This window comes from Odocoileus virginianus, chromosome 13, assembly GCF_023699985.2.
Source record: "Odocoileus virginianus isolate 20LAN1187 ecotype Illinois chromosome 13, Ovbor_1.2, whole genome shotgun sequence".
Lineage (NCBI taxonomy): Eukaryota > Metazoa > Chordata > Mammalia > Artiodactyla > Cervidae > Odocoileus > Odocoileus virginianus.
In genome coordinates, this window is record NC_069686.1 from 62,450,189 (window position 1) to 62,475,066 (window position 24,878).

Sequence of the window (24,878 nt, forward strand, 5' to 3'; positions counted from 1 at the left end):
AAGGACAAGTTCTCGGTCTAAAGGGGCTGGGAAAGATGGAACGCTCTCACCAGACGACAGAGCTGAAAGCCCACATAACATGGGGTCGTCCGAGGAGAGAAGTGAGGCGCACACGGAGACGGCAGGTAGCAGGCCAGCCGGGAAGAGAGGGCCCGCCTCAGGCTGCTGACTCCTGAGCAGAGGAGCAGAGGCCTCATCAGCAAGGAAAGAGCTGCGGTGCGAGCCCAGGGCTCTGATCCCAATTTCTGGGCTGTCCACGGGGGGCCCTGCAGCCTCTCCAGGAATAAGACAAGAAGTTCCCATGAAGCTCATCATTCCCCACAGTGGTCAGGCTCAGGCCGCGTGTCCCCCAGCCAAGTCCTCTTTCTTTCAGGGGAACCCACCCCCAGACGTCTTCTAGTCCTTGACACAGAAGTTTTCTGAGCAAGGCCACCACTTCCTTGCAGCGCCACATCTCCCTGGCCACAGTGAGCGGGCCAAAGGCTTGGGGAGGTGATTTACTACAAGCTGGGAGAATAGAGATTCTTGCCCCTGGTGATGGGGCTACAAGATGTGACACGGGGCCATGGTGGCCGAGTACAATGCTGAACGGAGTGTCCAAGAAGCCAGTGGCCAGACAGAGCAAGACCCCTCACGCCCCACCCCATGCCGTCCCCACAGTAATCCATCTTTACAACCCTCCCGGCCAGCGGTCTGCCCCAATAACGCCCTCTCTGGCTTGAACTGGTTTGAACTGAGTTACTACTCAAAGTCTACCTGACTTCCTCATCACAATCAGAAAGGTTAATATCAGTTCTTTTCTTTACAAAGCTGTGAAAAATACTCCTTAGGTTGGGCTAGAATTATATGAAGAACTGAACAAAATCACGCACCTACCCTCACTGTCCAACAAAAACCAACTGACTATCCACTTAGCTTTCCTCAGCATCTCCCATCTAAGACCAGTGAGGATGAACTGATACTTAGGCTCTGGCAGGTGGGAAAGCACTTGGAAAAAGGAAGGAGCATTAAGAAGAAATGTTACGACAGTTTTTTCCTCACAACTCTCTTGTTTTGTGTTTAAAAAAAGAAAAGAAAGAAACACTAATGGGAATAAATGACAACAACAGAGACCCCACTCCTGCAATCCACTTCAGGGTAGCCTTTGTAAAGGTGTCTGGAGGCCCTCCTCCTGGCTAATGACATCCCCTACCCTGCTAATGTCTTAAGACATTAGCCCAGACAGAACCTATTTGCATCAATCATTTAAGGGGGAAATGAGATTAACAAAAACAAAATTATTTAGTTTATATCCTTATAAGACTTGCTTTTATCTGAAAGGTCAGAAGCTGTAGAAAGTTTCTCCAACAATGCTCCTGGCAACAGAGACATCGTTTCACTTGCCCAGCGAAAAGGAAAAGACAGTCAGGAAAGTAACACCCAGGACTGGTTCCAAGGCACGCACACAGCACCGGGGGGTGGGCAGCGTGGCCCAGTCCGACCCACCAATCCCACTCTTGAGAAGCTCCAGCACAAACACACAAGAGGGCAAGAGCACGCGCACGGTCAACGATGCAGTGACGCCTGTGACAAAAAAAGCAGAACCACCTAGATGCTGACAGCTACGGATACAGAAATGGTAGCTAAAAACTCATGGAAGAAAATCATGCATTAAAGCTACAATAACTCAGCCTCGTCTACAGCACCCACATCAGCACCCAGCGTTGCTGGCCCTTCCATGCCCCCTCAAGTTGGCTCCCAGGCCCCCTACGGTGCCAGAGGCCAAGCACCCCCTGCCTGGGGCTCTGGCTCCACCCCACGAGGCAGAACACGCCACTTCTCTCAGAACGTCGCCTCTACTAAGGACACCATGACACGCTGCTCTGTGGGGTCACTGAGCTGTCTGCCTTCTCTCAGCCAAAAAGGGCCCAAAGCCCCTCTCTTCCACAAAGCCTTTAAGGATGATTAAACACAAATGTCGACCCACCACCAGGCCTGGTACCAAGCACTTCCTCCCCGTCTATAACCCCAGCCATCTGGTCCACAACAGATCGCTGTCTCTGCCCCTACCCCAAATCCCCGGTGAAAGTCAGCTGCTTTCATTACTCCAGGTCGACTCCCATCTCTATTCAAGCGTTTCCTCCAGTTTCTCCGGATTCTCTGCTGTGGTCCTTGTCAGACTCTTCCTCTGCTTAGCCTGTTAAGAAGATCAGCTCAGTGGTGTCAGTCTGCTCCGATTACCTGTTCACCTTGGATGCCGTCTGACAAGCTCCGCCTTAGCCCAAAGCTCTAACTAGTGAGGGCGTCCCTGGTGGCTCAGCGGTAGAAGAACCCACCTGCCAATGCAGGAGCCGTGGGTTCAATCCCGGGCTCGGGAAGATCCCCTGGAGAAGGACATGGCAACCTGCTCCAGTATTCCTGCCTGGGAAATCCCACGGACAGAGGAGTGGCAGGCTGCACACAGTCCAGGAGTGGAGGAGAGTCGGCTGAAGGCCACGCAGCTGCTGCTGACCTGTGTCTGCAGGGCCTGCGCCTGCTTCACTGCTCCCTGCTGTCCATCTGCTTCCCACGCTCTTCTTTCTTTTCCTCATACAGAGTGTCCTTTAATGTCCTGCTGAATCCAAGGAGACATTCCACTGCTGTTTGCCCGTCTATATTCCTTCCACCGTGGTTTAAAATGTACAGATGTGACAAAAACCACTGCAATGATGTAAAGTAATTAGCCTCCAACTAATAAAAATAAATGGAAAAAATAAAAATAAAAATGAAAAAAAAATTAAAAATAAAATAAAATGTACAGATAGATAACCATCTCTCTGTTTCTTTTTTTTTTCTTTTGTCACTCTGTTTCTATTTTGCCTGCCAGGAAGCCCAGAGTCCAAACCAAATTTCACCACATTAATTTTATGTTCACAAAGGCCAAATTTCACCACATTAATTTTATGTTCACAAAGGATTAGGCGGCCTTAAATTCTTTATGAACATAAATGTACCTACATAAGACTAATTTTAAACATTTTCTTTTTCCCTCACAGTAGTTCCTTTTGGGGATAACTATCAAAGTATACACTTAATTCCTGTTATACAAATAGACAAATGATATACATTTCAAAAGTAAATGAAGCCAACTGATAAATGGGGAAGAAATGATGGAATCAGAAAATCACCCTTCAGCATCCAAATAATTATCTTATGCAAGGATCATCAACAAATACTAAAGCTGGTAGGTGACAGCTTGATGACAGGATATTCACATAGTCTCAAAATATCTCCCCATAAGATACCTATTCATTGTAAGAGGAAAAAATAACAACTTTTGGAAGTAACCTGGCAAGCATCTCTTTACCAACTAGGACAAGAATACCACATGCCTTCTGATATGACACAATGATCACTTCCATGGTTTTTCCACTGCAGAACACAGAACCAATCGAACCATGAGAAGCAGAAAACAAACTCAAATGGAAGGACTGTGCAAAACAGGCAGCCTAGTACTAAGTCAAGAAAGACAAGGACAGACTGGCAATGAGCTGCTCCAGGCCAAAGGAGACCGCACAAGTGAGGATGACAACGCAGCCAGGGAGCTTAACCGTAGACCACAAAGGTTTCTTCCTTTCGCTATGAAGGACATCGGCGGGACAACAGGTGAAACATGCACAAGATTCACAGACTGCAGCATGCGAGCGTGCTCAGGCATGTCCCACTCTTTGCAACCCCATGGACTGTAGCCCTCCAGGCTCCTCTGTCCACGGGATCCTCCAGGCAAGAATGCTGGAGCAGGCTGCCATTTCCTCCTTCAGGGGTTAGTATTCTTACCAATCCTAACACAGTATTAGGACCTGTATTGAGGTCCTAGACCTTCATTAAGACTATATGAGTAAACGCCCTTGTCTTTAGGAGACATGAATATTTAGGAGCAAAGGAGCACGACATTTACCACTTCCTGTCTAACAGTTCACATACAGAGCAGATAGAAGCACTGCCACTGGGGTCTGGATGGCACACGCGGAAACTGCACTGGAATGTTTGGGTTCAGGGAAGGGTCTGGGGTATAACTGACATACAACATTACGGTAAGTTTCAGGAGGACAAGGTAATGATTCAGTATTTGCATACACTGTGAATGATCACCACAGTTAGTCTACTTAACATCCATCACTACACACATTTATAGAATTTTTTTTTCCTGTGATGGGAACTTTTAAGATTTACTATCTCATCAACTTTCAACTACGCAAGGCAGCATGACTAGCTTCACCACACTGCACATCACACTACCAGGACTCAGTAATTTTAGAGCTGGCATTTGTACCTTCTGACTCCCTTCACCTATTTTGCCCAATCCCCAACTATTGCCTCTGGCAGACATGTGTGAACTTGGTTTGTGTTTTGTTTTGTTTAGATTCCACATGTAAGTGAGATAATACAGGATGTATTTGTCTTTTTCTGTTTTAGTTCACTTAGCATTATATCCTCAAGGTCCATCCAGGTCACAAATAACATTATCTCATTCTTTTTTATGCCTGAATAATATTCCATCATATTGAGTTGGTCAAAAAGTTTATTTGGGTTTTTCTATAACATTTTACAGAAAAATCCGAACTTTTTGGCCAACCAGTTCACCAATCAACGGACACTTAGGCTGCTTCCATATCTTGGTTGTAGTAAACAAGGTTTTTTTCCAGTGCTGTGAAACTTCCCTGTAGGTTTGGGTATTTTCCAAAATAAAGAGTTTAAATGGTATACAAGGTCATGATTCTATTAGGAACAGTCAAAAAACTGTTTTAAACACACTGATCTTTAATAGTTTTGGTTTTTTTATTAAAATTTTTAATAAAATGAGCTGCTTATCTCTCACTCAGGACCCAGTCTCTAAAGTCATCACTGTTAGCTGTGGGATACACCCTAACACTCTTCTGCTCTGATAAATATACTATAAATATCGTTGCAGCATTATAAAGGAAGCAGCATTGCTCCAATGCGGATGTGGGCTCTAAGGAGAGACTATCCAGATTAAAATAACTTTCCAGTTCTGTGACCCTGGGCAAGTTGCTTCTCTGCTCTTAAGCAGTTCCCAGCTGTTGAATGGGAGCAATCCCAGGGCTTCTCAGGGGTACTTGCTTCATGATTAAACAAAGCAATGAACAAGAAGTGCTTCACGGATCCTGATACACAATGAGTGCTTCATAAAAGTGAGCTATTTGTAAACATCAAAATCATGGATTCATCAGCCTCACTGTTGGGCCTGTGCTCTCACCCTAGCCGTTTCTTCTTCTTTTTGCTCTGACATTCAATTTATGATTTCATTATATGTATCCGTATTTCAACCTGAGCTTTCTGAAACAAGGTGAACTATCAGTTAAAAATAAAAAGAAAAGATGAAACCCTCTGATAACTGGGGTCCTCCACCAGCAGGCTGCCTTCGCCAGCAGATTTTAAACTCACTCTTAGAATTCCAGGCCAGCTGCTGCTCTGCTCAGGGCCTCTGTTATCAACAGTGCATGGTTTAAGGAGTCATATCTTGTTACAAAGGATCCAAGGCCTCTGCTCCAAGGAACAGGCTGACCAGGACTAAGGAAGGCACACAAACTCAGTCCCACAGAAAGGTCCACTTTCTACAGATCTTGTTTTCTTTGGGCCCAGTAAGTGCATATCCAACATCATCTTCCTCTCACTGACCACATGCTCACGCCAAGCAGCCCTGGCACCTTCGTGTACAGGCTCCCTGCACCCTCATAACAATGCTGTGTGCCAGCTGTCACCAGACTCATTTCACAGATGAGTAGACTGACCTGCTCAAAAGGCTAAATGGCAGAGCCAGGATGAAAATTCAGACTATTCATCCTCCAATCCGAACTACTTCCAATGCACTTTGCTGCCCTTGCATATACATAAACACACACTCAGGAAGAAATGCCATTAATTACATACATCAAGGACACCATTTTTACTTGACAAGTCACATAAATTTAAAATAATTCTTCCAAGCTTTTTTTTTTTTTTTTTTTGCTTTGCTTTGGTTTTTGTTGATTACCACTCCCTAAAGCTTTCCTACTTAGAAGAGAGGCACCTGTCTTTAAACTATACCCAGAAAAATTCAACTTTTGCAACCGACAGGACAAGGCAACAGGGAAAACCTTGGAAGAAGGAACAGCCTCTGCGAAGCCTCATCACTGCGGCAGCACCAGGCAAAAAGGCAGAGGCAGAAGTCACTTCACCTGAATCCTGCCGTTCTCTCTGCTCTCCTCTCAGGGACACTGGGGGAAATTAAAACCTCCATGACAGTCGAGGCTCTGGAGATAGGCAACGGGCCCAGAGGAGCCTCCCTTATCCATGAGCACCTTCCCCTCAGGCCAGAAAGGGCACCTGAACCAGAGCAGTGGTCATACTGTGCTCCAGAAAGCAGCTAAGGAAGAGATGCAACTGTCTACAGTCTATACTGAGACAGTGCTGCTAGACACGGAGGAACAAGAAGGACGAGGAGGCTCTCTGAATTTGCAACTCACTCCTTTTGATCCTTCCTGGTGCCATTTAACCCCATCTTTCCATCAAGGCCTCCCCAACTTTATAGATTCCTTACAGTCCTACCTTTAGACCACTAAGATCATTCAGTTCAGTTCAGTCGCTCAGTCGTGTCCGACTCTTTGCCTTTGCAACTCCAGGAACCGCAGCACGCCAGGCCTCCCTGTTCTTCACCAACTCCCGCAGTCCACCCAAACTCATGTCCATCGAGTCGGTGATGCCATCCAGCCATCTCATCCTCTGTCGTCCCCTTCTCCTCCTGCCCCTAATCCCTCCCAGCATCAGGGTCTTTTCCAATGAGTCAACTCTTTGCATGAGGTGGCCAAAGATTGGAGTTTCAGCTTTAGCATCAGTCCTCCCAATGAACACCCAGGACTGAGCTCCTTTAGGATGGACTGGTTGGATCTCCTTGTAGTCCAAGGGACTCTCAAGAGTCTTCTCCAACACCACAGTTCAGAAGCATCAATTCTTCGGCACTCAGTTTTCTTCACCGTCCAACTCTCACATCCATGCATCACCAGAGGAAAAACCAGAGCCCTGACTAGACGGACCTTTGTTGGTAAAATGATGTCTCTGCTTTTAAACATGCTGTCCAGGTGGGTCATAACTTTCCTTCCAAGGAGTAAGCGTCTTTTAATTTCATGGCTGCAATCACCATCCACAGTGATTTTGGAGCCCCCCAAAAATAAAGTCTGACACTGCTTCCACTGTTTCCCCATCCATTTCCCATGAAGTGATGGGACCAGATGCCACGATCTGAGTTTTCTGAATGTTGAGGGACCACAGCCTTGTCTAACTCAATGAAACCATGAGCCACGCCGTGTGGGGCCACCTAGGACAACCGGGTCATGGTGCAGAGCTCTGACAGAATGTGGTCCACTGGAGAACGGAATGGCAAACCACTTCAGTAATCTTGCCTTGAGAACCCCATGAACAGTCAACTAAGACCGGCAGGGCAGAGATTAAGGAAGCCCTCAGTTAAAAGAGATCCTACAAATTCCAAGCCAGCATGGTCTGGGCTGTGAGACGGCAGCGCACTGGGTGGTGTCGGCACGCATCAGATTCAGACAGAGCGAGGCTGCCCAGCGCCAGCCAGCAAGTCCTCCTTGAGGAGGGGACCGTGTCTGGCCTGCTTCCTCAGGGATACCCAGCCCTCAGGGCACTATACGCACAGGATCAGGGCTTCATTCACTTCAGTCACTGCATGAACACCTAGACTCAGAGCCCAGAAACCTTGATCACTGGCTCTGTCATCTTGATCAAGTTACCTGATTTATCTGCACATCAATGTCCTCCTCTGTTAAATGACCATAGCAAGATCCATCTCATCTGAAGTTAAAAATGAACACATATTTAGCATAATTTCTGGCACTGGTGGCTCAGACGGTAAAGAATCTGCCTGCAATGCAAGAAACCCGGGTTCGATCCCAGGGTTGGGAAAATCCCCTGGAGAAGGGAATGGCTACCCACTCCAGTATCCTTGCCTGGAGAATCCCATGGACAAAGGAGCCTGGCGGGATAGTCTATGGAGTTGGACACAACTGAGCATACACATACACACACACACACACACACACACACACACACAGTCTAGAAAAGAAGTCTTATAACAAAGACTCCGCCTCTTCCGTGTCTCCCCCAGCTACTGTGACATCACAGAAGACTGATCAAGTCCTCGCAGTGACACCCTGGATTGGGGGTGGGGGTGTAGTCCTGGGGTGTTCCAGCCGTAGGAGGACACTACTTAAACAACCAGCTACTCACTCCCCAAGATGACCCAACAACGTCCAAAGCCGGGACCAAGCAGGACCCTGTTGGGCTCCCGAGCACGATCAGCCTCCTCGACTTTCCCTGGGTTCCAAAGGGCAGATGGAACAGCTGCTAGTCCAGGAAGGGAAGGGATGCAGAGACAGGGGAGGAGCAGCCAAGAAACAAAGCAGCCCTGAGGCTGGGTCCCGGCTCCACCTCAAGGGACACATAGATTTGGACGGTAGAAGCCTGTGGTGCCTCTCGCCAGGCAAAGCAACAAAGCTATTCTTTTCTACTTCACCCAAAACTCTGTCTCCGAGATTCAATCCGGTACGAGTGCACAGAGGCTGATTTCAGCAAAGTCAGCTCACAGTAAACAATCAGTGACAGGTTAACAGAACATATACTGAGCCTAAAATGAGGCTGCATGATAGATCCAAAAAGGCAAGCTTCCTAAAGTATCATATAAGATGCTCCAAAAGCAAACTGAGTTCTATCAAAATGATGGCTTCCCCTATTCCCAAATTAGGTACAAATTATAAGGCTCACTCTTCTCCCAAATGAATCATGAACAGGTCCCACCAGTAAAGAAAAGTATCTACACACCACAGGTGCTCGATGTTTCAGTTAGTGCTGGGGCTAGTGACCCACGGGCCAGGGGCCAGCCACCTCCGTCTGTCTATGTAAGTTAAGTCTCGCTGGAACACAGCTACGGCCACTCGTGCACACATTATCTGGGGCCGCTCATGCATTGAGAATGGCCCAGACTAGTCAAATATTCACAGGAAGACCACAGGGCCCACCAGCCTAATATATTTACCATGGGATCTTTAAGAAAGTTTGCTGGCCTGTATTCTAATGCAAGAAACACTGGCTAGGAAATCAGAGTCCTACATTTAAATCCCAGTTCCATGATCACAAAGAAATTATCTAGTTAATTCACAGTAATTCCCGTGACCTCATGTATAACATTAGGATACCACCATCTACTTTGCAGGAATGTTATGAAGATTACATGAGATATTAAATGCATATGGTACATAAGCAGCAATCAGTAGCTATTAAACCTTAATCAAAAACAGGTACAAACCTGTCTACCACATTAATACTCAAAGGTAAAGTGATCCAGGCTCCAGCGAACTATTTTTTAAAATAAGACACTGTGTTGGCATTCATCTACATCCTCTTACTGGGAAAAGGAATAACAATACCTAAGTGCTATCCTTTTGGAAGGTCAAAAGTACTTCTCTTTTCCCCTTATCTTTTTAGTCCTGAATTTAAAAACAAAAAAAACAAATGTCAAGAAGCCAAGGTTCAGAGAATTGTCTATTACAAAGTGAATCCTTTCAAATAAAACCTGAAGGGTACTTCAAGCTCTGACTGAGTAATTTCAATCCATGATTAAGGAAAAAAAACAGGTGGAGGTCCCTAAAAAACACACTTGCAGATCTCAGCAACGCAGCCAGGAATATGTGCCAGGGAGCCCCTGAACCCCCAAGCTCACGCAGGCGGCACGCTGTGCTGAGCGCCTGCGAGGCTTCAGACTCTGGGCCTCAGTGTGAACAGGACACACGGCGACCACACTTGAGAGGCCCGGCAGACCAGAGGGGCGCCCAGCACAGGGCAGGGTCAGAACCACACGGCGAGGCCCCGACGCCAAAGCCATCAGCACAAAGCCGGACAAGTCATCAGAACGTGAGGCCCCAAGCGGAGAGCGAGCCCGACGCCCGCCCTGCACAGGCAGGCAAGACGCCCTGCCCGTGACCACACGTGAGGCAGCGGCAAACCCTGTTTTCCCTTCCTTCCTGGGCTGTCTTTCCTGGAAATTGCTTCACCAAGGTTCTCAAGTCTTATCTTTCACTCCACTGTGACCCTACAATTCCTATTATGAAAAATCGGCCCAGTCTTCAAACCTCTGGGTTCCTCTAGACAGTGTTACTACTTTTCCTCTGTCTTCCCACCAATTCTGTGTATCTTAATTAGGGCTTCCTTGGTAGCTCAGCTGGTAAAAAATCCACCTGCAATGCGGGAGACCTAGGTTCGATCCTGGGCCAGGAAGATCCCCTGGAGAAGGAAACCGGCAAACTCCTCCAGCGTCCCTGCCTGGAAAATCCCATGAACAGAGGAGTCTGGCGGGCTGCAGTCCTTGGGGTCGCAAAGAGCTGGGCACGACTGAGTGACCAACACTTTCTTTCACTTTATGACTGCACACGCAACAATGACTAACCGTTCACTTATATATCCTTACCCGCCCCTCCCAGACTACGAGTTTAGTGAAGACAGGGACCATGTCTTGACACTGACTGAATGTCTGAAAGCTGATTATGCAGCTGCCATCTAACAACTGCATGCATGCATGCTAAGTCGCTTCAGTCGCGACCAACTCTGCGACCCCATGGAGAGCAGCCCACCAGGATCCTCTGCTCACGGGATTCTCCAGGCAACAATACCGGAGTAGGCTGCCACTTCCTTCTCCATAATGACTGTATATTCACTCTCGTTTAGTGTATATAATAACATTTCCACATTACGGATGAGGAAACTGAGGCCCAGGGAGGTTAGGAAAGCTCCTGCGGTTCCGCAAACCTGTGGGTTACTTATTTAACATCCATGTACCTCTGCCCCTTGCCTCGCCTCCTTCTTCCTAGCAGGAGTCTGGTACCCAATCCCTCCACACAGGTTTGACTCAGGGGAGGCTGAACCCCTTCATGAGACCAGGAGGTGAAGCGTGATGGCAGAAGGCCACTGTGGACACCTGTCCACTCCCAGTGATGCTGCAATGTAATGTAAAAACGTCTGCTGGGGAGCTTCACAGAAGGCTTCCTCCCAAGTGAAAGACACAATCAGTCACTCTTCTTCCCTAGCCACTGCTTTAACTATGTGGACTTCTTATGTTTTAAAGGCAATTACTCAATCTCCTTATGCAAACTTTAAGTCAACTAAGTCAGCCTCAGGTACTCTCAGCCAGAAGCATCCTAATTTGCACACAGCAAGGGTGACGTCACAGACCTCAAGGACGTCTCCAGTCTACCTCTGCAACACTCCCCCCACCCAGCACCGGCGCAGAGCGGGTAAGAGGTCCTTAGCAAGTTCAGCTAAATGAACAAACAGATGAATAAGGCAGAATTTAAGCTCAGCTTTCAAAGTCAGAGAAGGTAAACTTTACGGCCAGTTGTAAGTGAAATATTAGGGACTGAGGTAAACACCCTTAATAAATCTAAAGCCTGCTGACTGTTAGATAAGATTGATTCAATGTAACTGGAAAACAAAGTCTATATTAGAGCAAACAGCAAAGCACCCGTTAGGAGTCCGCATGTGTCAGAAGACTGGTACAATGAAAAAACTCACAGAAGGTTCTGTGTCTGCAAGCCCCTTTGTCTGTAAGGTCTACAGCACCTACTGGCAATCACGCAACAGCCCACTCTGTCCTCCATCCCGACCTAGACCCAAAGGGGCCAGCTTCCCAACACACTTAGGCTGGGGAGGGGAGGGGGCAGTGGCGCCTGCCCAGCACCTCAAACCCAGCCCACTATTCCTTCCGGAAAACTCAGCACCTGAAGGGCAGCAAGGCCCGCCTTCCCAGCTCATCTGCATCACAGGCCCCACCTGCCCCCTTCCACCCGCCAGGGGCAGCTGAGGAACTCTGACCTTTGGAACCGGATGGGGAACCTCCAGGCCATTACCAACAGGCCTCAGGAGAGTCCTTGGCAAACCGTACTACTGCTGGCCAGGTGCCTGGGCCACCTTCAAAATAGGAACCTGAAGGTAAGAAGCCCTCATCCTACTGCCAATCCCCATCCCCAGCCCCAAGAAAACCAATGAGGTCACTTGTTATTCACAAAGAGCCACTCACTACAAGACATGATAGTCACTTTAACTTCAAGGCTGCAAATACCTGCACCTTTTCCACATAAAAGCCTCCCTTTATCTGGTCACACGGCCTTCTCTCAGTACACTGAAGAGTAAGGGTGTTCTGATCTCCAACAAAATCAAAGAAAAGTCTACTTGCTCTAGGATGAAATGTCCAAAAGCCACAACGTGACTGAGTGTCTTAATGGAAACCAAGGGATCAATCATGCTGATGGCTCTCAAAGGACTCTTCAAAGGACCCATTTTGATCCCCCTAGGTAGCCCAGCCACCTAGAAGAGCATCCTCTTGCACACGGCTTACCTTATAATTGCTAGAGTTCACCCAAGAGGTAGCGAGTCCATCCACAAGTTTGTCTAACATGGTCTGGTCATGCTCGAGGTCGGCAGACTTCTGTTTGTCTGAGAAATAGTCTATCAGTTCTTGGCCAACCTGCAGCCGTTTCCCCACATCCTTCTGCAGCACCTGTGCCAGGCAGGCCTCCATGCGAGGCTCCATGGCGGAATTCCAACCCAGAGCCACCGAAGCTAGAGGGCGGAGGGGGTGACGCCCTCCCCGTGAGCGGCCCCCGGAGGCGGCCTCTTTGTTTGCTGAAGGTTACTAAGAGCCTGTGTGTCAAAGATGCAATCCGGGGAATGGCAGCAATGCACCATGTGTGGCTGAAGAGCAGCTGGGAGGATATTAAAAGCCCAATTTAAATAACCAGTAGGGGAGAAAGGAGTGAGTGGCAGGGTGACGCTCTCCTCCCGGGTCTGAAATACTTCATACTTCAGCGGTCCATTCTGAAAAGCAAGAGAAGAGAAGGACACATCAGCACAGATAACAGAATGCTCAAATGCTGGGAAACATCTGATCAAAGACAAACAAGCATCCGCGCTGCAGCATCGTTTATAAGCACACGTGGAGTGAGAGGCATGAACACTTGGCAACCGTGTCAGAGTAACATAATTATTATTTTTATCAGGAAGAAGGTCGAAGCCCAAAGCAAAGAACCAGTGAGCGTCACAGTTGGTGGGTTGAGGTTTTCCACAATTTTTCAGCTTGTAAATGCACCAGTCAGGAGAGCAAGCTTTTGCTCAGCTGGGTGATTTATGTGCAGCTTAAATTCTGCTCCCCAGCAAAGAGCAAACACCACTGTGTCTGAGTGCTGGTGTGTGCTGTAGCCTGTCTCTCAGTTTCGTACAGTCCGAGTGCCGGAAGTGAGGCAGGGTCCACAGAAAACACCATTGACCAAACTGGCTGGCCCAGAACAGCAGTCAAAGTTGAAGGCGACACCTACACGTGCTCAGCAGCTTTACAGAGGGCGAGCAGGCAGGCGTCCCCGCCTCCTCCTCCAGAGAAGCGACCCACAGGGGGAAGGGGAGAGGCTCACAATCTGACCACGCTCTGGGACACAGCGTTCTCGTGGGCAGAAGCACCAACTGGGCCTGGAGTTTTGCTACAGAATCAGGAGACCTCAAAACCACTCCTGGCATAGCACAAAACACGTGATGTCAGGAGGCACCAAAATCATTTTTACTAGACATGAACGGGAGGACCATTTAATCTGCAGCTCCTGGAACAACTGTACATATTTATTTTCTCAACGTCTTTTCTCAATTCTTAACCCAAGAAGATGCACAGAAACCCTATCTTCAAGATGCAGCAACCCTGATTGTACTAAATAGAAACGTTCCTCACGCCAACAGTCAGTGTGAGCTCTCAGCGGTTCACAGGTAAACCTGACCTTATAAACTAAGTAAGATTTAACCTCAGGGCAGGGTAACTGTTCCAGTCGCAGCACAAGGTTTCTTTCCCTTCCTGGCACCCGCCCCACCTCCACCCCACCCCATCTCAGCAAAAGAAGCACAGCGCTCTTCCCAAGTCCTAGAATGAGAGATGAGTCAAGTCATCCAATGAGGAGAACACTCCTGGAAAGTCTCTAACCCCGGATTACCCAGTTTCTGCTTTCCTTCCAATCAGAAAGCCTGGACATCTCACGTGGCAGTCCTTCCTGAAGTGGAGGACATAGCGCTTTCCAGTCATGTCCGTGCCATGGAACGTGTCCTTCCTTCACAGGAAAGTCTTCAGATATAGCAAAGCAGCCATTACCCTTCACTCCAATTTTCAGTCCAAACAAAATACCTCCACTTCCTTAATCAGCTCCCCTGTCAGACTAACGAAGGTATCAGCGATACATGAAAACTGGAGAAACCAACGGAACCTTTAGGTTCTGGGCCCAATATTCGCCACGCAGCTAGCTAAGGTCAAGCGTGCGGTAGCTGCAGAGGCTTCGCTGCCCCTCCTCCCCCGTGCCCCTGGGATGAGTCCTGAGACTCGCTCTGGCCGGTGGGAAAACAGAGGCGGCAGAAACGAGCTGAGATGTGACCCTGGAGCGTGCGCGACTGCCACGCTGTGAGGAAGCTGGTCTAGCCTCCTGAACAGGAGAAGCCGGTAGAGGAGAACCAACTCGCTCCAAACAGCAGCCGGCAGCAACCACCAGACATGGTAGGGAGTCCTCGGGGACCACTCAGCCTCACCAGCCACCATCTGACTGCAGACACACAGACACGTCTAAGGAGACAGAAACCACCTGGCCAAACCACAGGACGGTGAGGCACTGTTCACTCATACTTCAAGCCATGCAATTTGTGGGACTCTGTTACACACCAGCAGATGATTCTTCCTCTAAACATCTTTCATGCTCAGTGAAAAGAATTTCATATCCCTTACTCCTCAAAGGGCCCAAAATCAACAGACACTAACCAGTAATGATGGTGCCAATATCAGTTTTGAGCATCAACATGAGGGATCAGGCTCTATGCCAAGATGACTTATACAGTTTATCTCTGATTCTCCAACCACTTTTTTTTTTTTTTTTAGATTTTATTTATTTTTTTATTTTTTTCATTTATTTTTATTAGTTGGAGGCTAATTACTTTACAATATTGTAGTGGGTTTTGTCATACATTGACATGAATCAGCCATGGATTTACATGTGTTCCCCATCCCAGTCCCCCCTCCCACCTCCCTCTGCACCCGATCCCTCTGGGTCTTCCCAGGGCACCAGCCCCGAGCACTTGTCTCATGCATCCAACCTGGGCTGGTGATTTGTTTCACTATAGATAATATACATGTTTCGATGCTGTTCTCTTGAAACATCCCACCCTCGCCTTCTCCCACAGAGTCCACAAGTCTGTTCTATACATCTGTGTCTCTTTTTCTGTTTTGCATATAGGGTTATCATTACCATCTTTCTAAATTCCATATATATGTGTTAGTATACTGTAATGGTCTTTATCTTTCTGGCTTACTTCGCTCTGTATAATAGGCTCCAGTTTCATCCATCTCATTAGAACTGATTTAAATGAATTCTTTTTAATGGCTGAGTAATATTCCATGGTGTACATGTAACCACAGCTTCCTTATCCATTCGTCTGCTGATGGGCATCTAGGTTGCTTCCATGTCCTGGCTATTATAAACAGTGCTGCGATGAACATTGGGGTGCACGTGTCTCTTTCAGATCTGGTTTGCTAGGTGTGTATGCCCAGAAGGGGATTGCTGGGTCATATGGCAGTTCTATTTCCAGTTTTTTAAGAAATCTCCACACTGTTCTCCATGGCGGCTGTACTAGTTTGCATTCCCACCAACAGTGTAAGAGGGTTCCTTTTCTCCACACCCTCTCCAGCATTTATTGCTTGTAGACTTTTGGATAGCAGCCATCCTGACTGGCGTGTAATGGTACCTCATTGTGGTTTTGATTGGCATTTCTCTGATGATGAGTGATGTTGAGCATCTTTTCATGTGTTTGTTAGCCCTCCAACCACTTTTATAAAGTAGGCATTAACACAACCCTATTTTACAGGTGGGGAAACTGAGGCAAAGGTAAGTGATTTTCCAAGGTTGCATGGCCGTAGTTTCCCTTTCCCACCTTCAAATCCTTGTTACTACAAGTCTGGCCTAGTTCTGTCCCAACTCAGGGAAAGAAGGTCAGACTTCATAGTGAGCTGAGAAGCAACAGGCCAGATAGCAAAGTCTCCACTCCCAGGAGAGGAAGGAACCCATGCATTTAAGGCTCTTTCCTGTTATTTTTTAAAATACATATTAGATAAAAACCTCCCCTTCAGCTGGAATTCCAAATGGTTTCTAACAAGTAAGTATATGCTTCTTGACAGTAATTATGCAGTAAAGGTTTAGCACACTCAGAAGCAGGTCACAAACTCCTGTGTATGAAACCCGCAGAATGGCACTGGGAGCCCCAAAGCATTCAGCAAACTGGGTCCTCTTCATTCTTTTTAATTAAAAAAAAAAAAAAGCAATAGGTTATCCTCTCTTGCACAAAAGTGTAAGACCTCTCCCCTACTCCTATCCTCCGGCCACATTTCCCAACTTAAAAGCAAAAGGTGTTGCTAACTTCCCATGCCTTCCTTCACAGGCATTTTTAGCTACCCAACAAATAAGTACATGTGTTCTCCCTCTGCAACCCCAGGAAGAGTTTCTTAAGTATTTACAGTTACATCATAAGAAGCAGCCCAATTCTGCTACAGGCCAACAGGAAGAACTTAAAAAATACCAGCTTCAACAAGAATGAAACACGCATCAGGACAGCCTGACGTCAGGGACGCTGTTAGACAGCCCCCAGTCTCGACTCTGCACCTCCAGGGGGGCAGTGGGGAGATCACAGGCGTCACGTTCATTAAATAACATTCAGGATCAGAAAAGTTTGCACAGGGCATTTTTTTAAAAAAAATATAGCTCTCTCTCGATCCTCCTTCTTATAGTACTACTCAGGTCACCACCACAAAGGAGTGAAGACAACGGAGGGCGGGACAGGGAACAACATCAGCTGTGAGCTCCGAACTTCCACATCTACGACAGGCTTCTCCACGAGAGAAGTTAAAAAGGTAGGGCCGTTTCCACTAGTGGCTTAGAGCAGTGACAAGTTAGTATTTCTTATACGTCTATGATGGGCTGGGCTCAGCAGGAGGTTCTTCTGCTAACCTTGCCTGGGATCACTCAGGTATCTGCTGCTGTCTGCCACTCTGACTGAGGTTAAGAGTCTACAGTGGCATCACCTTCATGTCTCAGGCAATGATGGGGGCTGTTGGCTGGACCTCTCGTCACACATGATCTCTAACAGCTCAGTAATACAGTCTGTAGTTCAGTACATGTGGTTGGAGCATTCCAGGATGGCAAAGAGAAGACTGCCAGGCCTCACAAGGCCCAGGAGGCAGAACACGCAAATCACTTCTGCCACAAGCAAGTCACAAGGCCAGCCCAAAATAAAGGTGTGAGGAAATGGATTCCACCAGCTAAACAGGCCTCAGAATAGTGCAGCAGTGTGCTTCAATCTTATGTGTGCACACTCAGTGGACATTTGTACAATGAATACCTGAGTGAGGTAAATAGGCTTATCTTCTTTGTTTACCCATCATCGTGATTGCTTTTATTTACTCAACAGTTTATGATACATCACATCTGACCACAGTAGAAACATCTACTGCTGCTAAGTCGCTTCAGTCGTGTCCGACTCTGTGCGACCCCACAGACAACCACCCACCAGGATCTACTTCTGCTTTACTGACCATGCCAAAGCCTTTGACCGTGTGGATCACAACAAACTGTAGAAAATTCGTCAAGAGACAGGAATACCAGACCACCTGACCTGCCTCCTGAGACCTGTATGCAGGTCAGGAAGCAACAGTTAGAACTGGACATGGAACAACAGACTGGTTCCAAATAGGAAAAGGAGTACATCAAGGCTGTATATTGTCACCCTGCTTATTTAACTTACATGCAGAGTACATCATGAGAAATGCTGGGCTGGATGAAGCACAAGCTGGAATCAAGACTGCCGGGAGAAATACCAACAACCTCAGATATGCAAATGACACCACCTTTATGGCAGAAAGCAAAGAAGAACTAAAGAGCCTCTTGATGAAAGTGAAAGAGGAGAGTGAAAAAGTTGGCTTAAAACTCAACATTCAGAAAACGATCATGGCATCTGGTCCCATCACTTCATGGCAAATAGATGGGGAAGCAACGGAAACAGTGACAAATTGTGTTTTGGGGGGCTCCAAAATCATTGCAGATGGTGACTGCAGCCATGAAATTAAAAGACACTTGCTCCTTGGAAGAAAAGTTATGACCAACCTAGACAGCATATTAAAAAGCAGAGACACTACTTTGCCAACAAAGGTCTGTCCAGTCAAAGCTATGGTTTTTCCAGCGGTCATGTATGGATGTGAGAGTTGGACTATAAAGAAAGCTGAGCACCTAAGAACTGATGCTTTTGAACTGTGGTGTTGGAGAAGACTCTTGAGAGTCCCTTGGACTGCAAGGAGATCCAACCAGTCCATCTTAAGGGAAATCAGTCCTGAGTATTCACTGAAAGGACTGATGCTGAAGATGAAACTCTTAACTTCAGCCAGCTGATGCAAAGAGCTGACTCATTTGAAAAGACCCTGATGCTGGGAAACACTGAAGGCGGGAGGAGAAGGGGATGACAGAGGATGAGATGGTTGGAAGGCATCACTGACTCAATGGACATGAGTTTGAGTAAACTCTGGGAGTTGGTGATGGACATGGAGGCCTGGCATGCTACAGTCCACAAGGTCACAAAGAGTTAGACACGACTGAGTGACTGAACTGAACTGAACCACACAAGATACAAAAGAAATAACTATAATCTATGACTTGACTTGAAAATGCTTCCAACTTACTTGGAGAGAACAAGATATACACACTCACAAGAAGCTTGTCAGTGTAAGAATTCAACACACACAGGAACCATAGCAGACTCCACAGACAGAATGCCATACTGCCACATAAGGGATATGAGTAAGTACTAAAATCACTTTGGGAAGGGACAGATCAAGAAGGCCTGGAAGACCACGTCAAAACCACTTAGACAATGCTCAACTGAAGCGTGGACGGGGTGTCACACATCAGTTAAGGCACTTGATCAGGGAAGAAACACGAGCAAGGGAGGGCGGTGGGAACCTGTGCGTGGCTGAGGGGAGAAGAGCGGTGACAGACCGCAAGACACCTGCACGGAATGGGCAGGCACTGTTCCCCATGTTGAAGACAAAGAAACGAAGCTTAAGGGACCTCACTGGTGGTCCAGTGGCTAAGCATCTGCACTCCCAATGCAGGAGGGCCTGGGTTCAATCCCTGGTCGGGGAACGGGATCCCACGTGCCACAGCTGAGCCCACGCTCTGCAACTGCTGAGCCTACGCAGTCTAGAGCCCAGGTACCGCAACAGCGACCCAGTGCGGCCAGAACAAAAGCGTCTTCTGAAAAAGAGAAGAGAAATGTGCTCAGAGGGGAATTCCCTGGTGGTCCAGTGGTTAGGACTCTGAGCTTTCACTGCCAGGGCCCACGATCAACCCCTGGTCAGGGAACTAAGGTCCTGTAAGCCCCTGCGGCACATGCAGCCAGCAGCAACCACAAAAACACACCCAAAAAAACTTTGCCCAAGATTCAAAAGCTAGTAACTATCAGGCTGTAACTGAATACCAGATCTGCTTTGCCCTAAAGTTAGCATTATTTTCATTATACTACAATACTAGACTACTGCCTCACTCAAAGTCCACAGCATGGGTCCTTGGGAACTTAAAATATGAAAGCGTCAGATAGTTGCAGCATATGGAGCATGAGAAGCAGAGGGCTAAGAAGCAAGAAATCAAATCACAAAGCGCTTGGGGAGCTGTAATAATATCCAGATTACAGCATCAAGAACTACAGTGCAGTATTTCCAGCACCAGTGAATCAATAAACACATCAAAAGTCTCCCCGGAAGAATCGGAGAAAGCACACAGCACACCTGACAAGCCAACTCCAAAAGCCAGAAATGAGCAGAATTTATTCACACTCATCAAAAGCAGCTGTTTCCATCAATAAGACAACTTTTTGCACTATAACAATCTACAATTACAACACAGTGTGGACTTAGACAGACGTCCCAGGCAAGTCTCCCTCCCCCGGGCCGACCTGCACCCCACTTGCCAGCAGCCACAAGTCACTCGGTGAGCTGACATTCGCTCTGGACCTGCCAGATGACACGCGTACTCGGCTGACTCCAGGAGGGCACAGTCATGGCCCGCGAGGAGGTCATTGCCTCGAAGGACCAAAAGACAGAGATACAGATTATGGCGGCACGGAAAGACAGCCCTAAACCAGAGGCTTGAGGGTGCTGTGGTGGCGGCGGAGGAGGAGACACTGCCTGAGGGAATCCAGCTGGGTGTTTCAGGATGGGCAGCCGCTCCCCGGGCCCGGCCCACACAGACGCCCCTCACCCAGAACACGCGGAGCCCCAGCCTCCCCGCCTCCTGCCTCAGCTGCTCGCATTTAGGGCTGACGACTTCCCTCCTTCCAGCTTTCTGCTCTCTATGGCAGCACATCTCCCTGACTCTCAGTCCCTCACCAGGCCATCCTGCTTCCCACCACAGCTGCCCATCCCTCCAGCTCTTCTGTTCAAGGGCACTGCCGCAACCTCGTTAATCAGGTAAACTTCTCAATCTCGCTCCCCTGTGAGTCTGGATGAAATTCCACGTGGGTGTTAATAGCGTGGCACCACCCGCCACTGCCTCTCTGTGTAGTAGTTGCCTAGTAATCCCAAACCCTGGGTGAATGGAAGCTCTGAACCAGCTGCCTCCTCAGGCCTTTGGGGTGACCGTGTGGAAGAGAATACACACATATCCAACCAGTCTGGTCTTAAATTGATCCCATCTCAAAACTCAGAAAGGCCCTGACCACCAGCAGCATTCCCACTCACATTCTCTGGGAAGCCTGTTTGCCTTTCTCTCTGCAAGCACCCACCTACCCTACCCGACCCTGCAGCTCTCTCCCGGCAGCCTCACCTCCTGCTCCATGGTAAAGTAGGCAGGACCAGACAACTGAGATCTTCACCAGCAAATCAGGACAGTCACCGGCAACTCCCCTGATAACGGAACAAAACTCATTTTACCCTCTCGACCTTTTCAGTGCCTGCTCTCCAGCATCTGCAAGCTCCCCTCCATCGGCTCCCTCCCGGCAGCCGAGGCTCTCTCTAAATCATCCATCTTGAGCTCACAGGCCTTCCATCAGTGACACCAGGCAGAGTGAAGCCCCTTTAAGCAGATGTCTGCGCCAGCGAGCTGCACGGAGGCACTTCCTGCTCCCCCCTTGGCCCTCTCCTCTGGTTTCCCCTTGTCAGGATCACGGGTGACTGCCCTGCTGGCAGATCCCAGTAATACTTTCCTCCACTTCACTAACTCCACCTCTCAGAGGCATCCCAAAGCTGACTACTCCTTCCTTCTGAAAAATTTTCCATTTCCGTGAAAACAAGTGAGCGTTGCCTTGCTGTGACTTCTCTGGCTGAACACCTACTCAAGTGTCTGTGATCACCTCTGTCCCTCTCCCACAGCTCTCTGAGCAGCTCAGTCCAAAGCCTCTCCCCTTCTCACTTGGCTCACCCCAAAATAACGTGCATCCATTTCCATAAAACCTTTTAAAACCTATAGAACTGATGACTCCCAAGTGTGAACGCCTGGATCACCAGGCACAGGCACCGGCCTCTTTTCGGTTCCAAACTCTCTACCACTTCAGAGCCTTCCCTCTCTGTCTATGTGGCTGCGCCGGGTCTGGGCTGCGGCCTGCGGGGTGGGATCTTTTTTTTTTTTTCTTAGTTGGAGGCTACTTACTTTACAATATTGCAGTGGGTTTTGTCATACATTGACATGAATCAGCCATGGATTTACATGTATTCCCCATCCTGATCCCCCCTTCCACCTCCCTCTCCACCCAATCCCTCTGGGTCTTCCCAGTGCACCAGGCCCGAGCACTTGTCTCACGCATCCAACCTGGGGTGGGATCTTTATTCGTAGCATGCCAACTCTCAGCTGCAGCGCTGGAACTCGTAGCTGCAGCATGTGGGACCTTTCTCCCTGGAACAGGGATCGGACCTGGTATCCCTGCGTTGGGAAGCTCTGGGCCACCAGGGAAGTTCCAGCGCCTTCGCTCTTGCTGTTCCTCCAGCCTGAAACACAGTCCTGATGCCTACACTGCCTGTCACCTCAGCTTCAACGCCACCTCCTCAGCAAGCCCTTTAAAGACCACCCTAGGGGGTCCCTGACCACTGCATCCTGTCCTCTTCCTTCAAAGCACTCACAACAAGTTGAAATTTATCACATGGCTATTTACCTATTTGCTGGCTGATTTTCCCACAGGACTGTCAAGCCTTATAAATGAGAGGATATTGTTTATTTGTTAACCTAATGCCTACAACTGTGCACTCAAGAAATAGTTGTTGAATGAATGAAGTCTGCTTGAGTTGAAAATCAAAAGAAAATACTCATTGGCAACCATTAACTGAATTCAGTTTCTTCTTGGGGAGTGGGAGGTGGGGAGTTTGGGAGAATGCAAAACATTTCAGATAAAAGGAATGTGTAAATATACGTGGACAAAGCGCACACACACACAAATGACAAGACTGTGGCCTATTCAAAGGAAAAGAAGCAATGTGCAAAGGCCAAAGCACTGGTTCCCAACCTGTGAACACTAATGACCCCGCCCCTGAGGTGAGAGGTGGAGTGATTAAAATGCTGTCTGAGATTTTAATTTAGTGCAGACACAAACCACGACTTATCCACAACCTAAGTATTCCTAGCCATATATTCAAACTTATGTACATGAAGTTATGAATCTTTAAATGCAAAGATAACGTAAAAGTATTTCTAAATTCTTACTTTGAGCCTGATAATTTTTCTCAACTAACAGATACCAGAAATCCCACTTCCACAGAGCCCCGGTAATGCCGGACACTGAAAAAAGTTCTTATCCTCAGAAAGTCTGGCGCTAAGCAGATGAGGCCCAGCAGTCAACTGGCATGAAAGGCCCACAGTGTGGTGGCCTTCAGGGAGCTCTGCACACGTCATCTTGGAAATGCAGAATCAGGAGACGCTGGATGGGCATACATCTATTGGAAAGATCACTAAAATCGGGAATAACTCAAGTTATTACAAGAATACTCTGTGAGAGGGAAAAAGAAAAATCTTGTTGAACTCCCTCCCTCTCTTTCTCACTCACCCCAGAGTGAACAATAATTAACTACAGTGAAGTCATGACAGAAAAAAACTCTTACTATATGATGTAAATGCCCAAAAGTGAATAAAAGGATGAAGTTCATGGTATTAAAAGGGAAGGTCATATGAACAGAAATAAATCATTAATGTTGGCTAATTTCTGGTACTAAGATCACAGATTTTTCTTTGAACTTTTCTGTATTTTCTAAATTTTTTCTATGAGGAATATAGAAAATACATGCTACTTTTATAATTACAAAGAAAGAAGTATATTCAAAAATGAGACATTACCATTTCAGCATTACTGTGTCTGACTCTTCATGACCCTGTGGATTGGAGCCCGCCAGGCTTCTCTGTCTATGGGATCTCCCAGGCAAGCATACTGGAGTGGGCTGTCATTTCCTTCTCCAGTTCAGTATTACAGAATATAACATATAACTGTCAATGAAGTGTAAAACAAGAAGTCCTAAATTCCCAAGAAGATGGAGCTAGTGGATTAGTTATGTCCACAAATTATGTGGTTAAAAACGACATAATAGAAGAAACAAAAAGTACAGAACTTTTTAAAAAGCAGCTCCACATCACTGTATGTGCTATGCTGTGCTTAGTCGCTTAGCTGTGTCCAGCTCTCTGGCTCCTCCGTCCACGGGGAGTCTCCAGGCAAGAGTACTGGAGTGGGCTGCCAGGCCCTCCTCACATTACTGTACATATACTGTTAAAAAATAGAGGAAAATAAACTGCACAAGAATGATTACTACCTAGCTTCACTAGTATTTTAAAGAGGTGATTTTTTACAAATTTTTCAGATAGTTTAAATATTTTTTTCTGTGAACTATAAAAGGAGAAAATAGTTTTATTTTTTGTTTCCCCTCTGGTTGATAATAGGAAGAACTACTTCTATTCTACCCCTCAAAACTTCCTCAAAGGTGAAACAAGATGGACATACACAGAGAATTGCTGAAGCATGTTGATAGGTACATGAGAATATGGTACACCATTCTCTCCACTTTTGAACATGTTTAAAATTATCTGAAATTTTTAAAAATCCAAAATAATTTCTTCAAAAGAATTGTAAAGCTGAAGTCCATGTGGAAAAAAAATACCTGCATAAAAGTAATAATTAAACAAGCATAGGATGTGAAACTGCATTTTTCACACATATATATATAATTACACACGTAGCTTACACAATGTACAGCATGACATTTATATACATGCAGTATGACACAGGCCACACGTGAAACAATCACAGGAAAGAGAGAGTACGGGAAAGATCAACGCGTAGCCTCGGAGAAACAGGTTTCTGTGAGCTTGTCTCCTACTTTTCAGAAACTTCCTCTACTTTTCATATTTTCTATAAAGAAAAAGACAAACATTTTAAGAGTGTTAAACAGAAAGGCAGTTATTTCATAACCTCCACCTTATTCATTCAACAACTGTGAGAGCAAGAGTAATTGATTGATGAGAAAGATACCTCTCCACTGGCTGCTGACTTCTCCCACAAGACAGATAACAACAGCGTACAAACCATTAGACTACAGAGACGGTTCCCCTGGGCAGGAGAGAACAGTAACACAGATGACAGGTTCCCTAGGAAGGGTCTCACCTGGAAACAAGAGACCTCGGCAGAGAACCACTTGTTGGACAAGACAAGCCTTATTACAGTGATGAATACGTCGGCTCCTCCAGAAAGAGGGAATTTGTATTTCCACTCAG

General features: G+C 47.1%; 1 protein-coding gene across 28 annotated transcripts in view; it reads right to left on the reverse strand.

Moving 5' to 3' along the window:
- Positions 1-24,878, reverse strand: part of CLASP1 (cytoplasmic linker associated protein 1) — a 268,492-nt gene that overhangs the window by 219,256 nt on the left and 24,358 nt on the right. For all 28 annotated transcript variants that reach the window (XM_070476332.1, XM_070476358.1, XM_070476337.1 and 25 more), the window contains exon 2: positions 12,422-12,900. In XM_070476332.1, coding sequence (XP_070332433.1) covers positions 12,422-12,616 — 195 coding nt within the window. In that variant the 5' untranslated portion in view covers positions 12,617-12,900. The remainder of the gene's footprint in view (positions 1-12,421; positions 12,901-24,878) is intronic.